Source organism: Calonectris borealis, chromosome 16, assembly GCF_964195595.1.
Source record: "Calonectris borealis chromosome 16, bCalBor7.hap1.2, whole genome shotgun sequence".
NCBI classification, from domain to species: domain Eukaryota; kingdom Metazoa; phylum Chordata; class Aves; order Procellariiformes; family Procellariidae; genus Calonectris; species Calonectris borealis.
This window is the reverse complement of record NC_134327.1, coordinates 18,545,308-18,565,291: the sequence shown is the minus strand read 5'-3', so window position 1 is coordinate 18,565,291 and position 19,984 is coordinate 18,545,308. Positions and strand designations below refer to the sequence as shown.

Below are 19,984 nucleotides of genomic sequence, written 5' to 3'. Positions count from 1 at the left end.
ATGGGATAACGCACTTCTGTGACTGGGTTTTCTCCAAAGAGCAAGTGTGACTGTAGCTGAGCTGGGATCTATACGGGGAGTGAAGGTGTTCTGCTAGCTTTTGGGTTTGGGAGGGAGGAAATTATCTACCTTCTGCAAAACAAACAAACTCAATCCAGTTTTCTTTTGGTGGGAACAAATCCACAGTTACATTAGATCGAACTCTTCCATCCAAATCACATTTGAAATTCTTTTCCTGGTCTGAGCACACCAGGAGCTCTTCTTGTGCTGCAAGCTGAATTTTCAGTCAATTTGGGGAGATTCTTGAGAGCATTTCTGTGTTTAAAAAGAATTAGGTACTATTTCATGAAGCGTCTTCTCCATCTTGCTGTGATCTCTTTCCAAAATGCTCTCTTTTGATCTTTGCAAACAAATGTGGATTTCTATTTTGAGAGAAAAAGCTTTTCCTCTATTTGAGCAGATGCAGACACAGGTTAACTATCTGTGTGCATTGTAAGTAGGGGGCTGCTTTCTTCCCAGCCCAGGTTGATACCCCAGGCCCCAGCTTCCTCCATCCCACTTTGTGTCCTCCCATCAACTCCCAGGTAACTTCCAGCACTAGCTTGACAGCAAAATGTCTGAAATTGCCATTAGCAATTGAACTCAGTGTGCACTTCTCAGGGTCGATGCAAGTAACAGGCTTAGGTGAATGAGATCTAGGAACACAATGTTCTTCTTTGGGAATGGGGTGACAGATTTCTCCCACAGGAGAACAAGTCCAGATGAACTGCTTGGAAAATCTGCAGTCACCTTCCTCCAGAGAGCAAGAAATCTAAAATGCAGCTACCACTCAGCACCTATCTTTCCTGTACTGTTATCTATGCCTGGAGCTCACCAGCAGGGCTAATGAGCAATGATGGATGCATCCCAGTTTGATAAGTTCTTGTCTGGTGGCTCCTGCAGAGAATTTTTTTTTTTTTCCCCAGGTGAAGAGTTCTGGTGAGAAAGCTCTAGCAGAAACTAAAGCTTTGCTAAAGGCCATGGCTATCAATCTGATTCAAGCAGAGAAAAATCAAACCTGGTTCCTTAATGATGAAGGTAAGGCAGAGAAGGTGTTTCCGGATGGGATGGAGCAGTTGGAGGCTGTGTGGTTAGCTCTGGAAGTGTGGTTAGCTGCAGAACTTCACTAACGCTAGTGAAGGATGGGATGCAGAGGGACTGCGCTGGAGTTGTCTCCTAGAAAACTCATGTATGTTCATGACCTCAGGGCCTGAACTAGAAACAGCAATCCTTGGTGATCAGCCAAAGGAGAGTTGCCTACTGTGCATGAGTTACACTGGTATCAAAGCAGGCACCACAAGGTGATACCACATAAAATGCCTATCAGGAGTCCCCCCATCTCCTGTCAATGCCCTTTACAGTTGATCAGACTGGAAGGAGGCAGCTGCTCAAAATGGAAGGGGAAGATCCTGTTTCGTTAGCAAGGGCTCAGTGGGCCTAAAGAACCAGCCTCATGCCGCATCTGGTTCCCCTTCTCCTGAGCCCAATGTTTCCTCTGCCTGGTTTGCTCCTGAGCCAAGTCTGGTGTTGTTGATGCATCAGGCATGGTATGACTGGTGGAGGTGGGAGTTTAAACCTTGGAGTGGCTACTGGTTTTCTGTTGTTTTATGAGTATTGACTAAGTATTTCTGGGCTGGGGGGAGCTCTCTGTCACTAACTACAGCTGCCTGGCAGAGGCACCAGGGGATTCCTTCCCTGGCAGGAACCAAACCAATAAGTAGTTTGTTTATGGCACTCACCATTGGGTGAATTTACTACAGCAGCCAAGAGCAAATCCTGAGAGTCCTGTATCAGTTTCAAACAGTCTGGAAATTGCTCTCCAGCTTGTTAAGTCCAACTCTTTTGTGAATGAAGGAGAGTAAATCGCTGTTCATCCCCTTTGCCTTACCAGAGGGGCCTCAAAAAGCTGCCCTGGCGGTGGAGGAGCAGGGAAGGATAAGGGAGTAATGTGTCCTTCACAGAGGACAGAAGAAAGTAAGACCTTGCACCGGGGGCAGGGGTTTCAGCATGCGTATCTGAGAAGCTTCCTTAAGAATCGGGATGGGGACTTGCCAGAAGCACTGTGAGAGGGCACTCCATTGCTGCACTGTCCTGCACCCACGCTTGCTGGGCAAGCTGCTGCCTTGGATACCCTGCTCTTGCTGCCTGGCTCTGGTTGGAGTGTAGGGTCTTTGGGACAGGGACCACCTCTGCTCTGGGTTCCTACAGCATTGTGCATGTGCAGTGAGGGACCATAGCTGGGACTTCCAAGCTGTCCTGCAATGGAGCTGGTAGCAATGCTGGACGAGTGGCAGGGCTTTGCCAGTGAGACTGGGAAAGTGCAGAGAATGTAGCAGGCTGGTTTTGAGCCCCAGACATGTTTTGCTCCGTACATGTCCCAGTCCTAGAGCTTTTCCCGAGTGTTTGCCCAGCTCTACAAGACTGGGATCATCTGTTAGAAAGGTAGGGTAGCCCCTGAGTTAGTGAGGAGAGTTGGTTGGACTATATCAGGCACAGCAAGGAAGGAGTGGTAAGTTATTCCCGGTTTTGACTGCCTAGGTGCTAGCCTCTGGTGTAGAAGTGTCTTGTGCTTGCAAATTTTGGCCTTGTAAAACTTGGCTGTTGTGAGTTACCATCAGTCACAGTGAGAAATGTGATTCTCAGATCAAGCATTCCTTGGCTTCTCAGCCAGCTGGAGTGGCTTTTGGTTGAGAGCCTCTGGGTAAGGATGAAGGGGAAAGCAAATAAAATGGATGCTGTTGTGGGAGTCTACTGTCAACCACCCAGCCAGGACGATGACACCAATGAATTACTCTACAAGGAATTAAGGGATTTCTCTAGTTCAACTGCCCTTGGCCTTATGGGTGATTTTAACTTTCCAGACATCAACTGGGAATATCATACAGCAGACGCAAACAGGTCCAGGAAATTTCTGAAGCACGTTGAAGATAACTTCTTGGTGCAGGTACTGCGGGAGCCGACTAGGGAAGGTGCCCTCCTAGATTTGTAGTTTGTGGGCAAAGTTGTGATTGGTGGCTGGCTCGGACACGGCGAACACGAAGTAGCTGAGTTTCAAATCATTGGTGATAGGAGAAAAACTGCCAGCAAAACTTTGACCCGGGGTATGGGGAGAGCAGACTTTGGGCTGCTGAAGAAGCCAGTTATTAAGGTCCCCTGGGAATCTGCTTTTGAAGGTATTGGGGTCCGTGAATGCTGGTCACTTTTTAAGAGCCGTGTCTTAAGAGCGCAGGAGCAGGCAATTCCAAAGTGTCAGAGGTCAGGCAAGTGGGGCAGAAGGCCGGCTTGGCTGAGCAGGGACCTTCTTCTAGAATTTAGGGAGTAAAGAAAAGTGTATGGACATTGGACGCAAGGACAGGTGACACAGGAGGACTATGGGGATGCTGTTTGCCACTGTGGGGAGAAAATTCATGCGGCCAAAGCTCGATCAGCGTTCAAGCTGGCCAGGACTGTGAAGGACAACAAAAGGGCTTTTTAAAATATATTAATAGCAAAAGATGGACCAGAGATGACATTGATGAGGTCAGTCACCTCACAAATAGGGACATAGACAAAGCGGAGACGTTTAAAGCCTTCTTCGCCTCTGTCTTTAACACCGATGATGGGCCCTGGGACCCCCAGAGCCCTGTGTTGGAAGACCGTGACTGGGGGGATGATGAACTCCCAGCTGACCCTGAACTTGCACGGGACCGGCTGCTCCAGTGGATGCACATAAGGCTGTGGGGACTGAAGGGATTCATCCCAGCGTACTGAAAGAGCTGACCGATGTTATCATGGGACCTCTCTCTGTTATTTTTCAATGATCTTGGGAGTCTGGACAGGTCCCAGTCGACTGGAAGCTGGCAAATGTTGTCCCAATTTTCAAGAAGGGAAGAAGGAAGACTCTGGTAATTACAGGCCTGTCAGTCTCACTTCAGTGCCTGGTAAAATTACGGAGAAGGTTATTCTGGGAGTTGCTGAAAAACACTTGAGAGACAATGCAGTCATTGGCCATAGCCAGCATGGGTTCACGAGGGGCAAGTCCTGCTTAACCAACTTAATTTCCTTTTATGACAAGGTCAGCCATCGAGTTGACCAAGGGAAGCCAGTAGGTGTGGTGGTTTTGGATTTTAGCAAAGCTTTCGATACTGTCTCTCACAGTATCCTTCTGGATAAACTGTCCAGGACACAGCTAGACGAGTCCATAATACTTTGGGTGAGCAACCGGCTGATGGGTTATAGTATCAAAGAGTTGGAGCAAATGGGGTTACATCAGGCTGGCAGCCAGTCAGCAGTGGGGTTCCCCAGGGCTCAATTTTAGGGCCAGCGCTCTTTAATGTTTTTATAAATGATCTGGACGCAGGAATCGAATGTACATTAAGTAAGTTTGCTGACAATCCTAAATGAGGAGGAGCTGTGGACTCCCTCGAGGGTAGAGAGGCCTTACAGAGAGCTCTGGATAGGCTAGAGAGCTGGGCAATATGAAATTCAAGAAGAGCAAGTGCTGGATTCTCCACCAGGGACGGGGTAATCCTGGTTATACGAACAAACTGGGGGACGAGAGGCTGGAGAGCAGCCCCACGGAAAGAGATCGGGGGGTTTGGGTCGATGGCAAGTTGAACATGAGTCAACAGCGTGCCCTGGCAGCCAAAAGGGCCAACTGTGTCCTGGGGTGCATCAGGCACGGCATAGCGAGCTGGTTGAGGGAGGTGACTGTCCCACTCTGCACTGCACTGGTGCAGCCCCACCTCGAGTACTGGGTGCAGTTTTGGGCGCCTCAATACAAGAAGGACGTCGAACTATGAGAGTGTGTCCAGAGGAGGGAGACCAAGATGGTGAAAGGCCTCGAGGGCAAGACTTATGAGGAGCGGCTGAGGTCACTTGGCTTGTTCAGCTTGGAGAAGGGAACGCTGAGGGGTGACCTCATCACTGAGGGGTGACCTCATCGCAGTCTACAGCTTCCTCAAGGGGGGCAGCGGAGGGGGAGGTGCTGATCTCCTCTCTCTGGTGACCAACAACAGGACACAAGGAAATGGAATGAAGCTGCGTCAGGGGAAGTTCAGGTTGGACATTAGGAAAAGGTTCTTCACTGAGAGGGTGGTCGGTCACTGGAACAGGGTCCCCAGGGAAGTGGTCATGGCACCAAGCCTGTCAGAGTTCAGGGAGCGTCTGGACGACACTCTTAGTCATATGGTTTAGTTTTAGGTAGTCCTATGAGCAGCAGGAGTTGGACTTGATGATCCTTATGGTTCCCTTCCAACTTGAGATATTCTATGATTTTATGATTCTATGATCTCCAGTGATTTAGCAATGTCAGGAAGGCACCCACTTGCATCTAATCAGCGCTGCTAAGGGAGATGAGAGTTTTCCTTCCTGAAGCTCCAGGGGTCAAGTGCATGCTTAGATCCTGAGAGGAGATTCAGCATGCCCTGAAGAGCATCTGCTCCACTATGAAGGGTGAGCCTCCTCAATCCCCTGCACAAAGACTGTGCCATGCAGGCAAGAGGAACCATAACTGAACTAACCGCTTAACCCTGCCTCTGCCTACTAGCTCCTCGCCTGCCCATGGGACCTCTGAAGTGTGGTGGTCAGGTAAAGCTGCTTTTATGCACTGACAGTAGACTCCTAACTGTGGAGGGTGGAGGTCATTTATCTTGGGAGAAAATATCAACTGTGCACTGACCTGCACAGGGACCTGGTGACCGTGTCAGCAAACACAGCTGTGGAGAAAGGAGTGGGGACACCAGACAGGGTTTGGCTCTGCAGACTTAGCTCAGTGCTGTTTTTCATGGTGCGCTGTGATTTACACCAGTTAGGAAAAAGGCCCCGTTGAGATACGGGGTAGCCCTTCCCTACCCCAAATGACCACCACAGGCCCCACTATTGCCTGGATGAGGGAAGTGCATTTATTTGCTCCGGATTAGAAAGACATTTCTCTAGTATGTACAGCAGCAACATCCCACACATGCAGAGAGCAAACAGCCCGCCCCACATCCCAGGGGAGGACCCAGTCACTGGGAGAGCCGTGCAGCCACCACCAAAGCCATCACTGCAACCATCCATGGGCTGTGCCAGTCACTTTCCACACCACCTTTGCTTGCCTGGCCCTGCCTGCACTGCCATCTCCCTTGCTGTTCTTACTGTGGAAGTCAGTCTGGCCAGATGGGGCACTGGGAGGCAGAAAAGACCCTTTGACAATTAACCAATGTGTCCAGAGCAGTAGGGCCATGGAGCAGGGGAGTTGGAAGGATGAGAGCCAACAGAGGAGCTGGAGCTTTAGTCCCTGGAGTCCAGGTGGTCTGAGGATCAGGTGCAAGTCTGGGTCCATTCCTTCCCTTGCATACAGTATGTTGTGGGGAGATGGCTCAGGAGAACAGTTGGTGCATGGAATGGGAAGGAACGACAAGGCCAGAAGCAGTGTATAGCAGTTTCTGGCTTGCCTTTCCAGCATCCTCTCTCACTCAGTGGGAAAGAGCGGCCTGAAGCTGGTGACGGAGCTGAGCTGGCAGATGGTGTGAAGCTTGGCCACTAAGAAATATGAAGGGGCTTGGAGGAACTGGAGGGGATTGCCATGGAGGCTGGGTTCAGCTCGCACCTGTTATTGTCTTCATGCATCTGGGACACTTCAGTGGAGCGTGCCTCAAATCCAGGCACAATGTGGGCAGCGTGCACCACCTGCACCTTGTTGCGGTGCTTTTTCCTCAAGAGACAGCTGAAAACCTTTTTGAAGCCTTTGCGGAAGTGCTTGGAGACCAGGGCGTAGACAATGGGGTTAAGGCAGGAATTGGCATAGGCCATGCAGTGGGAAAGCAGGCGGAAGGCATAGGTGGCCTGGTTGAAGGGGAAGTCTCCATAGAGGTATCGGAGGATGACTACGTGGTAGGGCAGCCAGCAGAGGCAGAAAAGGATGGTTACAATGATGATCATCTTGGTTACCTTCCGCTTGGACTTCTTGGACTCTGATATGTCCTCCAGCGGGTCCACTGCGGTCCACAGGTACTTGATGGTCCTGGTGTAGGAGAGGCTGATGACCAGCACTGGGATGACATAGCCAAAGGCAAATGTGCTGGTGTCCATGACCTTGCGCCTCCACTCCTCCCAGCCAGGCATGCAGATGTAGTTGGACTCCCACTCAATCAGGTCATAGTAGCTTAGGTAGGGCCCAGCAAAGACCACGGAGAGGCCCCAGATCACAGCCATGGCAGCCACTGCGTTGTGGGGAGTCCGCAGCTCCCTGGAGCGCAGCGGATAGCGGATGGCCAGGTACCTGGAGGGGAGAGCAAAGCAACCAGCACTGAGATTTCAGCCAAGCTCTGCCTGGCCACATAAACTCCAGGGTCAAGAGAGTTTCCTTCATTCTCCTGAAGGTCCCTGAGCAGTGGCCCTACATGTTATCTCACACCTTCTTTGAGATAAGAGTCCTGGGTAAAGCAGCTTTTCTTTTTCTAGCAAGGATGCTTCTCCCACAGGCTTAGGCTGACTCACCCGTCTGTACATGGTGGAGTGGGCTATGTCCCTGAGCTGGGGCCAGAGAGACGGTGCTGTGGAGACCATGCAGATATCCACTGCTTGGCAGAATTTATCCAGCAGAAAGGTCTGAACTGAGGATTCAAGACCTGGGGAAGCTTCACTGGGTGATGGGCACCATGCAGGCTCCTGCCCACTGAGGCCATATTTCCATCCTTCTCCAGCTTTCAGATCAGCCTGGCAGGGGGGAGATTTGCTCACTGGAGCTGTGGCTGCCTCCACCTTGGTACCAAAGGGACCAGGCAGGCCCTTGCCTTTTGGTGCTGTCTGCTTTCTCAGGCCAGCCCAAAGCAGGCAGTGATGGTCTGTCTGCTCCCTCCAGCAACAGTGGCCAGATACGGTGTGATGGCCAGCTCTGCTCCCCCACCTCCAGGCAACACCATAGGGCAAAGATGTAGACGTCAGCAAGGAGAGAAGGTGGCTTGGTGCATGTGGGTAGGGGATGGAGAGGAGCTGTCAGCACAGACAGGAGTGCAACTGCTATAGCCTCAGCCTGCCAGCATCCACAGGATGCTCATTTGATGCACTGTAAGGCCCGCAGAGCACGTAGATAAGACATGCAGTTGGTGTGAAGGGTCACATGCGTGACAAACCCCTTGTTGCTTGCCAGTCCTGTCATCCTGAAAGCTGCCAGCAGCTCTGTGAGAATCACTTCGTGTCATGCTGAAATGCAGCCACCTCTTGGGTGGAGCACTGCACTACAGCACACAAGTGCCGCCAGAAAGGGAGAGAACACAGGCACTAGCACCTTGCCAAAATATCGGGTTTTTTGAGATAGCGTCCCCAGTTCTGAGCTGGCCGGAGAGGCAGACTGCACTCATGTGATGTAGGTGCTGGGAAGCAAGAGGCTTAGACCATGAGAAATCTCAGGTCTTCATCATGACAACAGCCAAACTGTGTAACGACCAGAATCCCAGAGGCTTGGGATATTTTTGCTGGGGATTCCGCGCGACCCTCTCGCCCCAACCAGGGGATGCTCGCATTTCAGGGTGGGTGAATTGCTGAAGTGTCAGATCACTGTTTGAGTCCAGGTGCTGGTTTCTGCAGGTGACACCTGCGAGCAGGACAAAATGGAAGGGGGCTGGAAGAGTAGCCCAACCATACTTTTTGCTGGGATTTAACCCATCCCAGATATTCCCTGGCACTGAAGTTTCCTTCTGCCTGCAGTGCTGTGAAGCTCCTCATTGCAGAGGGCTGTTTGGCCCTATCTTGTCTTGGTACCTTGGAAGCAAACACAAGGAGCAAGATGTGTTCCCTGTGGCAGTCAAGGCTGGAGCTTACCCCAGTGGGGACCTCTTCCTCATCCTGGACCATAAGTGTGGGCTCAGTCAGAAGTGGGGCAGCTGACACAGAGCCCTTGGGAACAATGTAGGTGGCACCAATTGGGGCCAGAGTGTCCTGGCTGACCTCCCAAGAAGGGACTCAGCTCATGATGAGGATGCCTTTCTGCACAGGGTGCATGAGGGCTGGGGGCGGTGAGGGAACAGGAATTGCTAGATGACAGGTTTTGTGCTGGGCTGGCAGCCCCCGGGGAATGAGATGTGTTTGCTGCAGGACTGGGACCTCTCTTGGGTGTTTATGTGGCTTCTCTTACAGTGCCCTCTGTTTACCTTGCTGCCAGCACATGATGCTTTTCTGAAATGGTGGCTTGGGGATAGCTATTACCCTCTGAGTGCCATCTCTAATACAGAGCTAGGTGACTCTCGGGGGAGTCTGTGGCACAGCAGGGAGCTGAGCTTGGGTCTCAGGTGCTCTAACCACAAGGCAGGTCTTTCCTGCAGAAAGCACGGACAAGAGCAGCACCGGCTTTGCACTCGAGAGATCTGGAAGTGCTGCTTGGGGGTTGTTAAGGCAAGGGAGACACACCTGGTCCCCAGACTACCTTTGGCATGGATCGATACCACTGGGGTTTGAATCATCTGCCTAATGGTGGTGGGCCACGATCTTCCCATGCTCTCACTCAGCCCAGCTTCTCAGACTGCCCTCCTTCCCCAGCCCAAGGGCGTCTCTAGACTGTTACCTGTCCACAGAGACGGCAGCCAGAGTAAAACTGCTAGCATACATGGTGAGGTAGATGAAGAAGTGGACAGCCTTGCAGATGAAGGAGCCGAAGACCCAGCCCTCAAGGGAGTAGATGGTGGCCTGGAAAGGCACGCAGAAGACAATGAAGAAGAAGTCAGCCAGGCTGAGGTTGAGGATGAAGAGGTTGGTAGTGTTGTGGCCCATTTGCCCATTGCGCAGCAGCACTGCCAGCACCAGGCTATTGCCCACTGTGCCCAGGAGGAAGATGAGGGAGAAGACCACAGGGACAATCACACTGGCAGGGCTGAACTGGTAACTGTCGGAGGAGTTCCAGTACCCAGGCAAGCTCGCGAAATCCTCATGCTCTGTCATTCTGTGTCGTGGTGAGACGTTGGAGCCTGGGGCAACACAGGGAAAGAATTGAGAGACTGGAGAAACGCTGCCTAGCCTGTTAGCTTGGCGATGGGCCTGTTGGCTCACTGGAGACACAGCCCCGTTTTCAGCTCTGTGACCCACATGCTTTTCAGCAGGTTCCTCTGGACACTAGTGGCCTGGAGGACAGGTAGGGTTAGCTTGGGGGTAAGGGGTGCCCTGCTCCTTTATTCTGGCCCTGGAATGAATCCACAGCCCATGTTCAGATGCTGCCTTGGACTGATGATGCTGGAGGTGAGGTTTGGGGGAGCGGAGAGGATGGCATCTGTCCCCAGCTTCCTCTTCTATGGGAGAATGGAGCCAGGATCTCCGTCTCCCAGCTGGTCCAGCAATGGGGCTCCAGCCCCAAACCAACCAGCTGGACAAGCCAAGATGTTTGCTCCCCGATACTGACATGCAGAGTTTTATCTCTCCCCTCCTCCCAGCTCTTTTAGTACCTGTTCCTAGAATTAACCTCACACAAGAGGCACAGGGCTGGAAATGCTTTTGGCAGTGACAGCTACTACACAGCTCCGTGTTGTGCCCAGGTGGGGACTTTCTGAGGAAGACAGCTCTGATGGGACCACTCCTGCTTTGATTTCAGTGACCCAGGTACATATTCCCTTTCTATGTCTCACAGGACAGCTCTCCCCAGGACTTGGACTTTTTATATAATGCCCCTGCCCCCAAAATAAGCATTTGGACTGAAAGCAGAAGGTGAGGTTGCACATGGAAACACCAGTTTCTCTGTCACAGGCATAGAAATCTGTCTGCAGGTTTTTCAGTTCTGGAGCTGGGGGAATATCACATACGGATACAGGCACAGCTTCCCTTGAATAAACACATGGTTTGGGTTCTTCCCCCCCTTTGCAGTGTTTGTAGGGATGTGCTGTGGTTACCAGAGTGTGTGGCCCAAGGCTGGCTCACCATGAGTATGGAGATTGCAGAGGCTGTATGTGGTGGATTGACCCTGGCCAGATGCCAGGTGCCCACCAAAGCTGCTCTATCACTCCCCTCCTGAGCTGGACAGGGGAGAGAAAACATAATGAAAGGCTTGTGGGTTGAGATAGGGACAGGGAGAGATCACTCACTGTCCTGGTTTCAGCTGGGATAGAGTTAAATTTCTTCCTAGTGCTGGGTTTTGGATTTAGTATGAGGAGAATGTTGATAACACACTGATGTTTTCAGTTGTTGCTAAGTACCCTGCTAGTTAAGGACATTCAGCTTAAAAAAAAAAAAAACAAAACAAGTGTTGGGAGGGAGCACAGCCAGGACAGCTAGCCCAGGTGGCCAACAGGGTATTCCATACCATGTGACGTCATGCTCAGTATATGAACAGTAGGCGTGTTCCAGGAAGTAGCGATCGCTACTTGGTTATCGGTCAGCGCGGGTGGTGAGCAATTGCATTGTGCATCACTCATTTTGTATATTCTATCATCATCATCATCATCATCATCATCATCATCATCATTATTATTATTATTATTATTATTATTATTATTATTATTTTCCCTTTTCTGTTCTATTAAACTGTCTTTATCTCAACCCACAAGTTTTTCTCTTATCCTTCCAATTCTCTCCCCGTCCCATGGGGAGGGGGGGTGAGCGAGCAGCTGTGTGGTATTTGGCTGCCTGCCAGGTTAAATCACGACACTCACCAATTACCATCACAGGCAAACAGACTCGACCTGGGGAAAACTAACTTAATTTATTACCAATCAAACCAGAATAGGATAACGAGAAACAAAACTGAATCTTAAAACACCTTCCCCCACCCCTCCCTTCTTCCTGGGCTCAACTTTACTCCCGATTTTCTCTACCTCCTCCCCCTGAGCGGTGCAGGAGGACAAGGAATGGGGGTTGCGGTCAGTTCATCACACGCTGTCTCTGCCGCTCCTTCCTCTTCAGGGGGAGGACTCCTCACACTCTTCCCCTGCTCCAGTGTGGGGTCCTTCCCACAGGAGACAGTCCTCCATGAACTTCTCCAATGTGAGTCCTTCCCATGGGCTGCAGTTCTTCACCAACTGCTCCAGCGTGGGTCCTTTCCACGGGGTGCGGTCCTTCAGGAACAGACTGCTCCAGCGTGGGTCCCCCGCAGGGTCACAAATCCTGCCAGCAAACCTGCTCCAGCATGGACTCCTCTCTCCATGGGTCCACAGGTCCTGCCAGGAGCCTGCTCCAGCGCAGGCTTCTCACAGGGTCACAGCCTCCTTTGGGCACATCCACCTGCTCCAGCATGGGGTCCTCCATGGGCTGCAGGTGGATATCTGCTCCACTGTTAACCTCCATGGGCTGCAGGGAGACAGCCTGCCTCACCATGGTCTTCACCACAGGCTGCGGGGGAATCTCTGCTCTGGCGCCTGGAGCACCTCCTCCCTTCCTTCTTCACTGTCGTTGGTATCTGCAGAGTTGTTCCTCTCACATATTCTCACTCCTCTCTGGCTGCAATTGCTGTTTTTCTTCCCCCTTCTTAAATATGTTATCACAGAGGTACTACCACCGTCGCCGATGGGCTTGGCCTTGGCCAGCGGCGGCTCTGTCTTGGAGCCAGCTGGCATTGGCTCTATCAGACATAGAGGAAGCTTCTAGCAGCTTCTTACAGAAGCCACCCCGGTAGCCCTCCCGCTACCAAAACCTTGCCACCACCCAATACACTGTGCAAGAAACCAACCTCTAGCTTATGCATTCTCTTTCAGGCTGGGGAATTAGCAAGTGCTCCCTGGGGAGCACTGGCAGCGCGAGTGCCTGAGCAGAAGCACTGCAAGGGGCATGTGAGCATGCAAGTGTTCCTGGTATTGGTGCAGATTTGGGGATGCCAGCAAGCTGCCTGGAATCGCAGCGAGCCCTGTTCAACACTACCACAGCTGTAATGAGACCATTCCCGTACAGTTGCAGGTATCCCCAGAAGCAAGTGCCAAAGACTCATGAAGTCTAGGAAGCGGGATGTGGTCTTTTTGTTGGCCTGTTGTGCACTGCCCAACAGTTGGTACAAGTCAAATACCCCACTTGGCATGGCAGCCTCTCCTTTGTCCGGGCAGCAGGAAGCTCATGCTGCTACCTGGGAGCTGGAGTCTGCTTTCTAGCACCCAAAAGGTCACCGCACCTCATTTGTGAATGTGTGGATTGCTCCCATAGCACCTGCCCATCCCGAAGCAGAGGGGATTTCACAGGGACGGCATCAGTTGCTCTGAATGCGAATTTGCCTTGTGGCAAGTGCATCGCAGAAATTTTATGTCTGGCTTAGACTCTTCTGTTTTATAGTAACCTTGAGCTCCATGAATGCTGCTTGTGTGGCAGAGGGATGAGCTTTCCTCTGGAAAGCTGGGATGGCCAGTACTGAAGTGCATGCTACTTATTTTTGCTAGCTCTGCCTTGGTGTCCAAACAATTCAAATGGCAGCGTCAGCTCTCGCTATAGGCAAAAGTCCCCCTGCAGCCGCCTGAAGAAGAGAGTACCCCATGCAGTATGGATGTGTGGGAAGCAGGGGAGCTTACACAGGCCCTGGCAGGAGTGGGAGAGATAGATGGATGGGACCCTGCCAGAAGATCTGGTGCCAGAGTCTGGCTGAGGACCTTGGTCTCTTCTCATGCTGCCTAACTCCTCTGGGACCAGGAAGCTTCCCTGTATGCAGGGGAGAGCAACTCAGGCTGCAACTGGTGTTTTATTCTTACCGCTAGTTGATTGCAGTGGCTTAGGCTGTGCTCGGGATTATAACCCATGCAAGGCTGTGGCACTGAGATCCTTCTTCCATGGGGCTGAGAAAGGTATTAGCAAAGCTGGAGAAGAGCTGATAGCCTAGCCAGAAACCAAATTCATCTTACCATCCACCCAGACAGTGCCTGTGTTGCGTGGTAGAGTCTCTGGCTGCTTCACCCTGCATCTCCCCCCCATCCTTCTCATGGCCAAGCGTCCTTTCTTTGCTGTCTCTTGCAAGGCAGACGAGCTGCTAGTCAGCCCTCCTCAAAGGTTGCTCTAAAGAGAACAAAAAGACAGGGACTACCTGTGCAACCCCTGCAAATCAAGGAAGGCAACCCTGCAAACATCCCCCTCACTGGTGAGATCTGCAATGAAATCACTTTGGAGTACTGGCACATCACATAGCCTGGTTGCAGTCCAAATTTGACATCCCTTGATGTGCACATGAGCAGCTCATGCTTTACTTCGAAAAACTGTTTCTGGCTGTCAGGGAGCCACTACTGTTGTCATTTACCACTCAGCTCCAAACTTATTTCTTGAGCCTGTAGGAATGGGAATTTGGGGAGCTTGGTGAGTTCTTTTCAGGGACAGCCAGTGGCCAGGAGCAGAGTGCCAGGAAGGATGTGGTAGTAGGTTGGTAATTGTACCCTTGCCACAGCTTTGAGGTTCTCCCTGGTCACCCGTGGCTCATGACCCATCTACATGAAGTCAAAGTAGTGCTTCAGTCCCCTTTACAGATGGGAGTTGAGACACAGCGAGCATGAAGAGGTGGCTTTGTAACTGGTTGGATGAGGGAACTCACTCATGCAGCAGAGAAGCAAATCTTTATCTCCACTGGGTTAGTTCTGATCCACTGCTCCGCGCACACGCTGCCTGCAGACAGGACAGCGATAGAACAGGACAGAGTGAAAGCAGGGTCTCTTAAGTGACATACATAAACTGTGACACTGATGCTGGGGCACTGAGATGCTAAGAGACTCACACGGAGTCATTCAGAGCATCTCTGGCAGAGTGAGATGTCTCCCAGTCCCTATTTAGCATCTTCTCAGGAAGCTGCCACTCACCCCCACTCTGTTGTCCTTTGGAAGCATTTTGCAACCATTTCACACCCTACCATTTTGTGAACAGGTTTATGACAATGCTCCTGATTTTCACTTGGTTCTGAACAGCCTTGACTAGCAGTGAGAAGGACAGCTGCTCTGAGCAGAGGGAAAATGGAGAGCATGGGCAAGAGGGTTCCTCTCCCACATCTGCTACTCAGGGCTAGCAGGAGCAAAGGCGATGTGACAGAAGAGGTAATATTCCCACAGATGAGAATCCAATCAGTGGCAAAGTTGGGACTCAAAAGACCTGATTTTTCTAACGAGGGTTCAGTAAAGGATTGGCAGGGAGAATGGCTCCCAGTACCTATCTGGTGGGGTAACGAAAGGACCAACACAGAGCCTTGGAGGGGGCAGGCAGCAGGTCACACCAGGGATGCCTGTGAGCCAGCATAGCCAGCTCCTGTGTCAAGGGAAGGCCAAGAAGTGCAGGAGGAGGCAGGGAAAGGGGACAGACACAGCAGTGCTGGGGGGACAACACAGACCCTGGTGGTCTGGCCAGACAGGAGCAGGGAGAGAAGAGGGGCAACAGGGAGCAGGCAGTTTGAACTCCTTGTTTCAGTGGGCTTGGGAGCCAGCTCCCCCAGCTCGTTCTGCTGCCGCCTTTGCTGTAGAGTGCCTCCACTTCCCCATTTGCGCAGCAGAGCTGCAGTCAGGCGCCTCATTCGCTCTGCGGGGGGACAAGGCAGAGCCTCCCTTTTTCGGCCAGCTCGGGGGCTCCGCCTGGGAGCCACCGCTGCCCTCCAGCACCCTGCCAGGCACCCCACCCCGCCTGTGCCCAGCCTGGCACCGGGCAGGGTCGGGCAGCCCGAGCTCGGCCCCGTCCTGCAGCAGGCACGGCTGCCGGCGCCCCGTTTGGGCTGCCTGTCCCCCGGAGCCGCTCCCCTCGCCCTGCGCTGCCCACCCCGGCCCTGCCCGCGAAGGCAGCGGCTCAGCCCGGCGCAGGGTCCGCCGGCCCCCGCCCCGCCGGTCCCCCGCGCCCCGCTCCGCTCCCAGCCGCTCTGCCCGCCACGGGGCACCGGCCGGACCCAGCGCTCCGCCCGCGCCGGCGGGACCCTACCTGTCCCCGGCCCGCGCTGCCGCTCGCCCCGCTGAGGGCAGCTGCCCGCTGCCGGTGCTGCTGCTGTGCCGGTACCACTTCAGCTCCCGCTGCCGGGGCCGCTGCCCGGCGCCGCTCGGGCAGAGCCCGCTGCCGCCGGCGGCTCCGCCCCTGCCCAGCGCAGCCCTGGACACGCACACGCACACACTTCGTGCACGCACGCGCTCCCGCACACATGCACGTGAACAGACACACACGCGCGACACTGGCAGTAACACACATGCACACTCCAGCACACCCATGTGTGAACACTTGCACCCCACAACACACGCCGCCCCGCAGGCAGAACGCACTCAGAGCGCGCACCACAGGCACGCTCCCCCCAAAGCACACACTCACAAAATCCACCAGCAAGCACAAGCCTCTTGAACGCTGACACTGAGCACAACCTGACGCATGCCTCCCCTTGCACACACAACCCCTGACACACCCGCACAGGTACTTACATCCACACACACATCCCTCAGCACCAGCCGCCACTCCCCTGTCCCAGGAGAGCACCGGGGAAGGCTCCAGGGGTTCCCTGGGAATGGAGGGGCAGCTGGAGCCCCCCCCAGCAGCTCCCCCCGGGAGGGTCTTGAGCACTGGGCAGAGGCTGGATGACCCTAAGGAAACCCAAGGAGGCATTAGCTCCTCAGGGACGCACACACACAATTCAGGCCGCCGGGGCACAGCAGCAAGCCCCCCAGCAGCCGCAGGGTCACGGCAGGGCTGCCCCAGCCCCTCTCTTGGGGGACACCCAGGCATCTCCATGGCTACTCCTCTTCCTTCCCTGCTCCCTGTGGCCGCTATGGTGTGCTGGAGGCTGCTGCAGCACCCAGAGCAATGGTGCTGCATTGGAAAAGGGGGTGTGGGGGTCTGTGCAGCATGATGTATGACAGGAGACCCCTGTCCTGGCCCTGGGGGGAGGTATGATGGAGGTCATCCAGCTGAGGCCTTTTGCCTGCAGTAAGCTGCAGACAGAGCAGGAGGCTGAGGTGGAGCAGGAGCCTGTGCTGCCAGAGGTGGTAGAAGCGCAGCTGGTAAGGGGGCGAGCCCATACCCTGCGCAGCTGGCAGGGTCTCACTGGCAAGAGAGGTCCATGCAGCACCTGGCCAAGGCCAGGGCTGTGTGCCTGTGCAGGGTGGAGATAGAGGGACATCATGCAGTCCCACGCAGAGCCCCCATCCTGGAGTTGTCACCGGTGGTCCAGGACCCAGATGTGTCCCCACTCTCTGTTGGACCACAGAAGAGGGATGCGCTGGTGAGGAGATGCAGCGTCACTTTCTGGCTGCAGCGACTGTCCCCTTGGGTCCCCTGCACCCTAGGGCCTGCGCCTGGGCTCTCGTGATGGGTGGGATGGGCTGGATGCCTGCTCCAGCTGGGCTGGTGGGCCCAGGCTGCCGGGGAGCTGCTGGCCAGCTGTGGGCTTTGCAGATGGGAAGTCCCTGGGGTGGGTTTTCCTGGCGCTGTCCCCCTCTGCCTGCTCTCTGCCTGCCTGCAGCTGGCTGTCAGCTTGGTGCCAGGCGCCATGGTGCTCCACGGCTCACAGCACGACCCTGCTGTGTGCGGCAGTGGGTGTTACCTTGGGTGTTACCGGTGCAGAGCTACACCTGCTTGGCACGTCGACTAGGAGACCCTGGCCTCGGTCAGCGAGGGGCTGCTGCCCTTCTGAGAGAGGTCCCTGACGAACCCTGAAGTTTCTGCAGCACTTGGCCTCTCTGAGCTCACAGGGTGAACTCTGAAGAAAACGTTTTCTGTTCCCAGCTCCGTGCTGCCGGTCAGGGGCCAGGGGCAGGGGCTTGCCACATGTGCTGGCCACCATGGCTCGTCAAGACCAGGCCCGGCCTCATCTCCTGGGCACCCTGCACTGCTGCTGTGCCTGCCCCGAGCCCTATCCCAGCCTCTTGCCTGCCCTTCCTCCTGCCCCCTCGGGCTGCTCGGGCAGCTGCTCGGGCTCTCAACCCTTGCAGGGAGGCATCTTCCCCTGGTGCCTGTGTGGGGTGCCAGGGGTGGCATAGACGGTAAGAGGGTGGTGATCCCTAGGACACAGCTGTGGAGTTCCTGGAGCGTATGCTCCAGAGTAGCCCCAGGGCTTGCTCCAGTTCCCTGCTCCTCTTCTCCATTCCTCTGTCCTGCTCCCCATCCTTATGTTTCTTTCTCTATCTCATTGTCTCCCTGTTCCTCTCTTTCCTCTTTCCTGCTCCTTTTCCCTCTTTTTCTCTCTGTTTGGTTCTCCATCCCTATCCTCAGCAGACCAGATCACCAACATATAACACAGGCTCTGTATATGTAACCAAAAGTACAGTATATCTGTGTATTGTGTGTGGGTCACCCTATGTATCTACAAAGCCTTGTATTTTAAGAGCTTGAAGACACCAAGGTATTCTCGTAAGTGGATGACAGTCAAGCAACCAGAGCTACAGGAGAGAAAGAGAGAGAGAGGGAGGGAGAATCTGAACTGTAAATTCTCTGGGTGGCCCCAAAAGCAGAAGCTGCAGTAAGTCCCAGGCACCTGGGGCCATGTCCCCATCTTCTGCATCCCAGTCCCTCCCTGCCCCATTCTGCATCCCCCATGCCTCCAGATCCCTGCCCTCCTCTCTGTCTGTCCCTACCTCATGTATTGTGCTGTTCTTTGTCCCTCCATCTCTCTCTGCCTATCCATGCACCTGCCTGGCTCCCTGTCCCTCCATCTGGCTTCCCAACCCTCTCTTTCCCCTTTGTAATTTTTTCCACTTCCTTGTACCACTGTTCTTCTCTCTATTCTGCATCATGCTCCCATTCCCTCTCTTTCTCTATCCTTCAGTCCTGGTCCCTGCTGCTCTCTCTGTTCTTCTCTCCATCCCTAGCTTTTCTTGCTCTCTCTCTGTCTTGCTCCCCATCACTGTTTTTTTCTTTCTTCATCCCTCTGACCTGCTCCCTGTCCCTCCTTTTTTCTTTCTATCCCTCTGTTCTGCTCCTCATCCCTCTATTTCTGTCTCTATCCCTCTGTGCTGCTCCCTGTCCTTTCTTTCTCTAATTCTCTGTTTTTGCCCTGTCCCCCTATTTCTCTCTCTATCCCAGTGTCCTGCTCCTTGTCCCTATCTTTTTCTCTGTATCCCATTTTCTGGCATTCTGTCCCTCAACTTTTTTGTTTATCATTCTGTCCTTCTTTTTCCTTCTCTCTTCCTCTGTCCTGCTGCCCATCACTGTTTTTTCTTTCTCCATCTCTCTGTCCTGGTACTGTCATTCTGTCCGCCTTCCTGTCCCTATTTTTTTCTTTATCTCTCTGTCCAGCTCCTTGCTCTGTCATGTCTTGCTATATACCTCTGCCCAGCTGGCTGTCCCTTTTTCCTTCTATTGCTCTGTCTTGCTCCCCATAGTTTTTTTTCTTCCTCCGTCTCTGTCCTGCAGCCAAATGCTGTTTTCTCTTTGTTCTGATCAGCATTCCTTTTTTCCAGCATCTTGTCCTCATCCTTGTTTTATCTATTTTTCTGTCTGTACGTCCCATTTCCTGTCCCTTTTTCTATCCCTCTGTCCTTCTGCCTGTCCCTCTCTTTCTTGCTCTATTCCTCTGTCCTGTTCCCCGTCAGTATTTCTTCCTTCATCTCTCTGTTGTGCTCCTTGTCCCGCTCTCTCTGGCCTGCTCCCCATCCATATCTTTTCTTTCTCCATCTGTCCTGAAGCCCATTGCTCTTTTTTGCTTCTTCAGCAGCGCCGAGGGGCTCGGCGTCCCTGCAGGGGCCACCGCTCGGGCACTGCTGGGGCGTGCCGGGAGCTGTAGTCTTCCAGCGCCGGGCTGCCGGTCGGGCGCGTGTGGGGCGGTGCAGCCTGCCCGACGGGAGTTGCAGTTTCCCGGCAGCACCTGGCGTTTTCTGCGGGCCTCGTGCTGCATCCCTCCGCGGAAAGGCCGCGCTGCGGGGCACCGGAGGCGCATGCGCGGTGGCACCGCCCCGCCCAGCGAGTAAGCGCAGGCGCCGCAGTCAGGTGCCGCGCATGCGCAGTGGGCTGGCCGCGCTGCCGCTGCCCCGCGAGCGACAGTCGGTCTTGCTGGCGAGGGCAGCGCATGCGCGATGGCGCGGTCTCGCCCCCCCGCTGCCTCCTGGTGACCGAAGCTCGGTGTTGCACGGTGGGTACCGCGCACGCGCGCCGTGGC

General features: G+C 53.8%; 1 protein-coding gene across 1 annotated transcript; it reads right to left on the bottom strand.

Annotated features, from left to right (window-relative positions):
• Window positions 1-6,076: 6,076 nt before the first annotated feature.
• On the bottom strand, window positions 6,077-10,027 carry LOC142089338 (galanin receptor 2b-like). The gene is made up of 2 exons (XM_075165707.1): window positions 9,563-10,027; window positions 6,077-7,282 (listed from the first exon to the last, which is right to left on the bottom strand). The coding sequence occupies exons 1-2, from the start codon at window positions 9,934-9,936 to the stop codon at window positions 6,544-6,546; spliced, it is 1,113 nt and encodes a 370-aa protein (XP_075021808.1). The 5' UTR covers window positions 9,937-10,027; the 3' UTR covers window positions 6,077-6,543.
• Window positions 10,028-19,984: the final 9,957 nt, after the last annotated feature.

Coding starts and splice junctions, on each gene's coding strand:
- LOC142089338 (XM_075165707.1), bottom strand. CDS start 9,936: ATGACAGAGCATGAGGATTTCGCGAGCTTGCCTGGGTACTGGAACTCC. Junction 7,283..9,562: donor GCTGCCGTCTCTGTGGACAG/GTAACAGTCTAG, acceptor TCTCCCCTCCAG/GTACCTGGCCATCCGCTATC.